Consider the following 7,228-nt stretch of genomic DNA (forward strand, 5'->3'; position numbering starts at 1 on the left):
TTATTTCTATCATTTTATCTGAACTTAGTTTCATTTTGTATCTTTTTAGCCCTGATGAAGCCCTGCAAAGTGGGGCGAAACGTTGGAAAATAAAATAGTTGTAAACTATTTTCGTTTCACTTGTGACCGCAACCCTGACCATCTTCCTATATATAAAGATGGTTTAATTGTCCTAAATATATACTGAGACCTCAATGCTGCTTGTACTGTGAAATACTGAAAAAACTCAGATAGCCAATTCATAACTAGAGAAGAGGATTGCTGGTGAATGGCATAAGTATTCTCCACAACAAAGCTCCAAAAGACAATCCGTCACTAAACGGTCATTCTCCTGCAATTTTTCAATGGGACATAATCACACACCCTTCCTATTGTCTGGACTAGACACCCTGTAACTACCACCAAGTTGAAAGAACATTTTGCTGGATGACAATTCAGCTCTGAGGACAAGATGACAGATAAACTTAGATACTTTGGCAAGGATATGGCTGGGCTGTTGTATGACATGGGTCTACAAAAACTGTCACAGTATCTTCAAAAATGTAAAAACCGAATTAGCTATTGTGTGGAAAGTAAAAAAATGTTGAAATGTGTAAAATTGTGTAAATGTTATGAAAAATAAATGGCATTCTTTGTTTCTAAGAAATTTTTTGTGATTGTTTACTCCTGTATTAGGATATGTTGGACCTCAGTATTACCGAGTTAGAGTGGGACTAGTTGGAATCCTGCCTGAGATGGTTGACGTTTACTAATTGGAAGACTAAAGAAAATAATTCAAATGAATTTCAGGATATTTCTATTATTATTTTTTTTATTTAGTTAAAACAAATATATATTAAAATCTAAGGATGTACTGCCTATGATATATTTTGCCTTTCCAAATTTTTTATATTTAAGATACCTTCACATTTTTACCTCTTATAGTTTTGTGATTACTTTATTTTATTATTGTGAATAAAGTAATTATGATGATGTTAACTACTTATAATTTTTATCAATAAAAATATGAATGCTGCAGTCATTCTCAGCAGCCAACTCTATCCAACTATCTTCTATTACATAGCAGCTCATCAGAGAAGCTCTGAGATGGTTAAACATAATATATGAGCTATAAATTTGTTTAAAAGTTAAAACTAAAATTAAAACTGTTCTAGTAGCTGTCATATATTTATTTTTTAGTTTCAAATTTACAGATAATATGTATAAAAAAAGGAAATATGAGAAAAATTAGCTAAATACATTATTTTATTAAAATAATTCTAAAATATTAATTGATGCTGATGTTGAAGGCTAGATAAAGCTATAAATATATCTAATAGCTTCCATACAAATTATAGGGTGTATGTAGGATTATAATTGTTAAAAATAATTTGACATAGAAAAATAATCATTTGACTTCTGTACAACAGGAGTATCTGTCAAACATTTCCAACGTTACTACCAACACTAATGGTTGTTCTTAACCAGTATGCCGCCACTACCTGTGAACCCCAAAGGATTATTATTACTGCTTTTTATGCTGAGGTATTTTTTCTGTTTTTTTTTTCTTATTATTCAATATAAGTTTATGTTTTCATTTTTAATCCATACCCCTAATGTTGTTAATTTATGCCTTAGTGCCTTGCAGTTCAATGCTCAACTGGAGGTGAGGCATCCCTGGTTGATAATCTGGTTGCAAGTCTGGAATCTGCAGCAACTGCTCCTGACCACAATGTCAGAGCAATTGCATTGCGAGGTCTTCGATATACTGCTCAGCTGCCGCCATTAGAGGTTTACTTATTTTATTAAATCAAAGAGATTGAGGAAACATTGTGTTTTTTTTGCAATAAGAGTTAATAGCTAAAACATAAGAGTTAGATTTATATAGGGATCATTTTAAATTATATAGGTGCATTACTAATAAAATTGAATAACAATTGGTGCACTCTGACATAAAATTGATTAAGTGCTGTCAAGAAAATTAAAAACTATTCTTAAATTTCAGTAAATATTTCATAATCTTTTTCAAGATCAAAGAATGTTTTAAACTCAGTTGAAGAAAATATTTTGCATAGGTTCAATTGATGAAAATGGTTTAGGAGAATTATTGTAATGGTATAGTAGTATAGTAGTAGTCATATTGAAATTGTTTAAAATGTTCCCATTTTTTTCAGTAATTTGTGCCAAAAGCATTTTGCCTCAAATTATACTGATCTAACTGCTTTGATAACTATTTTTAGCTTGTTAAAAATCAGATCATAAATTAAATATTGCTGTTTGACTAGGTAATCATATTCAAAATAAGAAAGTGAATTGATTAATAAAGCCTTTTTAAGGTGTGTCCATTATAAGCCAGTTTGAGTTTATCAAGACTAGAATTATTCATAAAAAGGCTCACAATAAAAGTTTAATGTTCATCATACACCGATATAGAGTTGTAAAATATCTGTAGCTTTTCACTAGATTAAATTAGTTCAGTGAATTGTTGACGATAATGAGTCCTCGAGGAAGCTCAATTTCAGGTTTGGTAGAATAGACATTATAGGGTAAATAGTGATTTCTATATACCAATAATCTAACCATTGTATCACATAAAGTTGCTGACCAGCTGAAGTCAAACGTGAAGGCCAACCCAACTAAAATCCCTCTAAAGTAGCGACTAATGGACCGACCAGTCCACCATCATAAACCATATGGAGGCAATTAGTAAAACTTAAATGCTTGCCAAGTGGGTGTCACACAAGGCAAATGGGTGTCAATGTTGCACAACCAACTCTGTGCTGCATATTTGAAGGGCTGTGTGAAGAAACCGACACCTTGTGGTAATGAAGCTTCAATGGCTGTTTTGAGAACAAATTAAATTGCACACACACTAAAGGAAAAGGAGCTGTCACGGGACATGAAGGAAATAGTCTATAAAACTATGTGTGAAATATAGGTTTGGACTCAGGAAAGCAAAAGGTTGAAAATTTGGGAGAGGAAAGCTCTGAGAATAATATTCCTTCCAAGAGAATAAATATCACTGGTGAATGAGCAGTGAAAAAAAAAAAATGAGCTATATAATAATGACAATATCGTAATCACTGTTAAAAGATACTCCCTCAAATGGCTAGGGAGAAGAGACTGTGGATGGAGGAAGAGATGTTACCAAGGAAACTTCTCTATAGTGACCAAGAGGGACTGCCTCAGTGGATACTTCCAGTTACAGTGGATCAATGATATAGTTGAAGACTTCAGCAGTAGTTATTTGAAGATGAAGTTGAGAAGAATAGTTGCCGGTAGGGAAGTCTGATTAAGACTTGTCTACTGAAGCCCAGGTCCATTAGGGACTATTGAGCATATTAATGACATTAATATATTGTTGAAGGAAAGATATCGCATATTAAAAAAAAAAAAAAAAGTATCAAAAATCTGCATTATTTTTATATCATCCAAATATTTATTCATTGTTATTTAATTAACTGGTCAAATAATATTCTAATATCTTGCTTAAAAATTTGTATTTATTAAAGAGAGAAAAACACATGAGTAGTGTCTTGGCATCATTGCTAGAAGGTCTTGAGGACTCGACCCACTCAAAGGTGTCATTGGAGTCAATGCTGAGCCTCAGCTCTCTTGTGCCAGCTCTCAATGAGGATACTGTTGCCAGGATTCAATTGCCCCTGGCATTGAGATTGAAACCATTTTTTGAGAAGGTAAAGTCTCTACATAATATTAATAAAACTATAATATTCTGTTGTATCATTGTTCATAAAAGTTCAAACATAAATTATGTAATTACCTCTAGGAAGAAATAGGGCTGAGAAGTGGTTCTTTGCGACTTTTTGGTCAGCTATATTGTAAAGAACGGCCAGGACAGAGTGGCTACAGAGAGCACTTGGAAGCTTCCCTTGTATGTCTTCTCCTCCATCTGTCGGAGCCAGAGCCATCAGTCGTCAAGGTATTTTCTTTAGAAATCTTTTGGCATTATTCTTTTAAACTGTTTTTAGAAACCAATTATAATTATTTACTTAGTTTTAAATCTTTATAACTAGATTTTCTATATTATAATATAATAGAAATTCTATATTATAACAGAAAATTCTATAATATAACAGAAATTCTATAATGTAACAGAAAATTTTCTTTTCTGGTACCAGTTGCAGTTATTTGGCTTTCACTTATTTATGAGTTTCAAATAAATCTCACAAAAATCCAATATTTTCAGTTCTACTGTTCCTTTACTCCTACTTTCTTATTCTATTCGCCTAATTTCTATAATGATGTATTACACTTTATATGCATTATACCTACACATTTTCATTATATATTATTATTACACTGAGGGTCGGGAATCCCTTCCTCACTTCGACCCAATTGGATCTTTTGTGAGTTACCCCTCTTTCCACTAGATATCCCATATGAATCCTATGCTTCTCATGAAGTTCAATAATTCTTTTGGGTTTATTCTAAAAATTTCTTCAGGTTCCATTCTGTCCTGTCCCAGATACTGTAATCTTCTGAATGCAAGGGCTTCACATTCACACAGAATGTGCCTTTTCTTCATCTTCCATACATAGACGGGAGGTGGAATCCTCCACCAGCCTCATCTTCTTAAGATGATATTTTAAGGGGCAGTGGCCCGTGAGGAGTCCTGTTATCGTCCTCAGTTCATTTCTAGTACCACATTCTTGATTGCACTTCCAGATATGTTGCAATATGGCTCATGGCCAATTAGATCCCTTCCTAGCTAGGGTATCTGCCATCTCATTACCTTCAATCCCCTCATGTCCTGGGGTCCACATCAAGGTCAGTTTATTGCCTCTGGCTAATTCCTTTAGTCTCTCTAGGCAATTCCAGACTAGCTCTGATTTTATAGTATAGGACATTATTGCCTTTAAAGCAGCCTGGCTGTCTGATATTATATAAATCCTTTTTCCTTTTGGATTGTTTTTAATGTTTTCTAATGCCGCTATTTCTATTATATTCTTTTTCGTGTATTTCAGTTTGGAAGACAGTTGGGTATATTCCCATTGCTAGGGTTCTTTTGCAATTAGGTCCTACAACCCCAGCCCCTCCCCTGCCTTCCCTTCCTTAACTGATCCATCAGTATACCAGACCAATGCGCCCTTCTCAAATTTAGGGCCTCCTTTCCTCCATATTTCTTTGTCTGGAATACATACATTAAAGTTCTTTTCAAAATCAAGTCTTTTGGGTAAATGGTCACTTAGAAGGCTCATCCATTCTTTACCCTTAATCTTATTTAGGATCTTTAAGTGTCCTTGATAGTTTCCTGGTTTATAATTCCAGTCACGTTCTATACTTAAGGCACTCATTATAGCTTCTTTTTGTATCCAGATGTGCAGGGGAGTTAAATTCAGGATTGTCTCCATAGCTGCTGTGGGGCATGTTCTGAGTGCTCCTGTAACACCTAGACAAGCCATTCTTTGTACCTTTTCCAGTTTTATTTGTGAGGTTTTTTCCTCTGTTTTCGGCCACCAAATTGCCAATGCATAGGTTATCATGGGTCTTATAACCCTTGTATATAACCATTCTGCCATTTTGGGTTTAATTCCCCATTGTTTTCCAAATAAACATTTACACGTCCATAGGGAAGCTCTAGCTTTAACTATGACTCTGTTTATATGGGAATTCAACTTGAGTTTCTGATCTAGGATTATTCCTAAGTACTTCACCTCTTTTTTGGTATTAATCTGTACTCCTCCCAGTTTTCAATATTCTATATTAAGAATCCTTTTCCTTGTAAAGGGTACAATGGTGGTTTTGCTTGGATTTATGCTCAATCCTTGTTCTTGGGACCAATTCCAAGTGACCTTCAAGGCTATTTGCATGCGCTCTATCAAAGTTTCTTCATGCTTGCCTCTTATTATTATAGCCAGATCATCTGCATAACCTATAGTTTCAAACCCTTCATTTTTTAGTTTATATAGGAGACAGTCTACCACCATAGTCCACAAGAGGGGAGAAAGAACTCCCCCCTGCGGACATCCTTTAGCTGTTTTTATCTTCAACTCTGTTTCACCTACCTTTGCTATAATGCTTCTGTTTATTAGCATTTCATTTATCCAAGAGATGGTTGCTTCACTGGCTTCTTTCCTCCTAGTAGCCTTACCTATTGTTTCATGTGAGATATTATCAAATGCTCCCTCTATGTCCATGAATGCACACAGTGCTATTTCCTTATTATCTAGAGAATTCTCTATCTTTTTAACAAGACAATGCAGCGCTGAAATTGTTTATTTTCCCGCTTGATAGGCAAACTGATATGGATGCAGTGGGAAGTTCTGAACTATTAAGCCCCTTATGTATGCATCCATTACCTTTTTCATTGTCTTTAATATTACTGAGGAGAGACTTATTGGTCTATATGCCTTTGGGTCATCCTTAGGCTTGCCAATTTTTGGGATAAAAATTACTTTAGTCTTTCTCCATAGTTTTGGGATATATCCCATTGCATAACTTCCCCTGAATATTCTACCCAGTGCTTTAACAAGCTTTCCTTTCCATTGTATCAGATGGGCAGGAATTCTTCCATCTCCCCCAGACGCTTTATATGGTTTTAAGGTGCTTATAGCCCATGTTATTCTGTCTGTGGTGAATATTTTGTTTGCCTTTTTCTGGACTCTTGTGTTTGGCCTTGGGTATTTCCTTTCCCTTCTAGACTCAACCTCTTCATTTACAAAGGTGCATTGAGGAAAGTGGGTTTTTAATAACTCTTTCAGTGTTTCCTCTTAATTCTCTGTATAAGTTTTATCTGATCTGCAGATGGAGACAGGACCATTGTCCCGGTCTTTTTGGAGGACTTTATGTATTCGGGCAGCTGAGGATGAATCCTCTATCCCTTCACAAAACTTCCTCCAAGACTGTCTCTTTGATTTTCTAATTTTTTTATTATATTCTGTTAGGGCTTGTCTATACTCCTCCCATCTGCCTTGCCCTTTTGCTCTATTGAAGAGTTTTCTCGCTCTTCTCCTAAGATTTTCTAGTGTTTTATTCCACCATGGTACATCTCTCTTTTCTTTATGGGGGAGCTTTCCTCATAGGAACTATGGATTGCATTATGCACTTCAGTTGCTGCCCTTTCTAGGGATTCAATTGTTTCTATTGGGTACATTTCAATCCCTAGTTCTGAGGTTAATAATTCCTCGTATAGTTTCCAGTTTGTGAGTCTAGGTACTCTTATACTTTGTATATTTCTCCTTCCAATCTCCACATTGAATCTGATCTGTTGATGATCAGACAATGAGAT

The 7,228-nt window shown here is 34.9% G+C and overlaps 1 protein-coding gene across 2 annotated transcripts in view; it reads left to right on the forward strand.

Moving 5' to 3' along the window:
- The window catches only part of c11.1 (maestro heat like repeat family protein c11.1), a 62,989-nt gene that overhangs the window by 48,402 nt on the left and 7,359 nt on the right, over window positions 1-7,228 (forward strand). For both annotated transcript variants that reach the window (XM_014428548.3, XM_014428549.3), the window contains exons 24-27: window positions 1,410-1,524; window positions 1,618-1,770; window positions 3,492-3,674; window positions 3,767-3,919. In XM_014428548.3, the coding sequence (XP_014284034.1) occupies window positions 1,410-1,524; window positions 1,618-1,770; window positions 3,492-3,674; window positions 3,767-3,919 (604 nt within the window). The remainder of the gene's footprint in view (window positions 1-1,409; window positions 1,525-1,617; window positions 1,771-3,491; window positions 3,675-3,766; window positions 3,920-7,228) is intronic.

This window comes from Halyomorpha halys, unplaced genomic scaffold (assembly GCF_000696795.3).
Source record: "Halyomorpha halys isolate HHAL.00 unplaced genomic scaffold, Hhal_1.1 Scaffold726.1, whole genome shotgun sequence".
Lineage (NCBI taxonomy): Eukaryota > Metazoa > Arthropoda > Insecta > Hemiptera > Pentatomidae > Halyomorpha > Halyomorpha halys.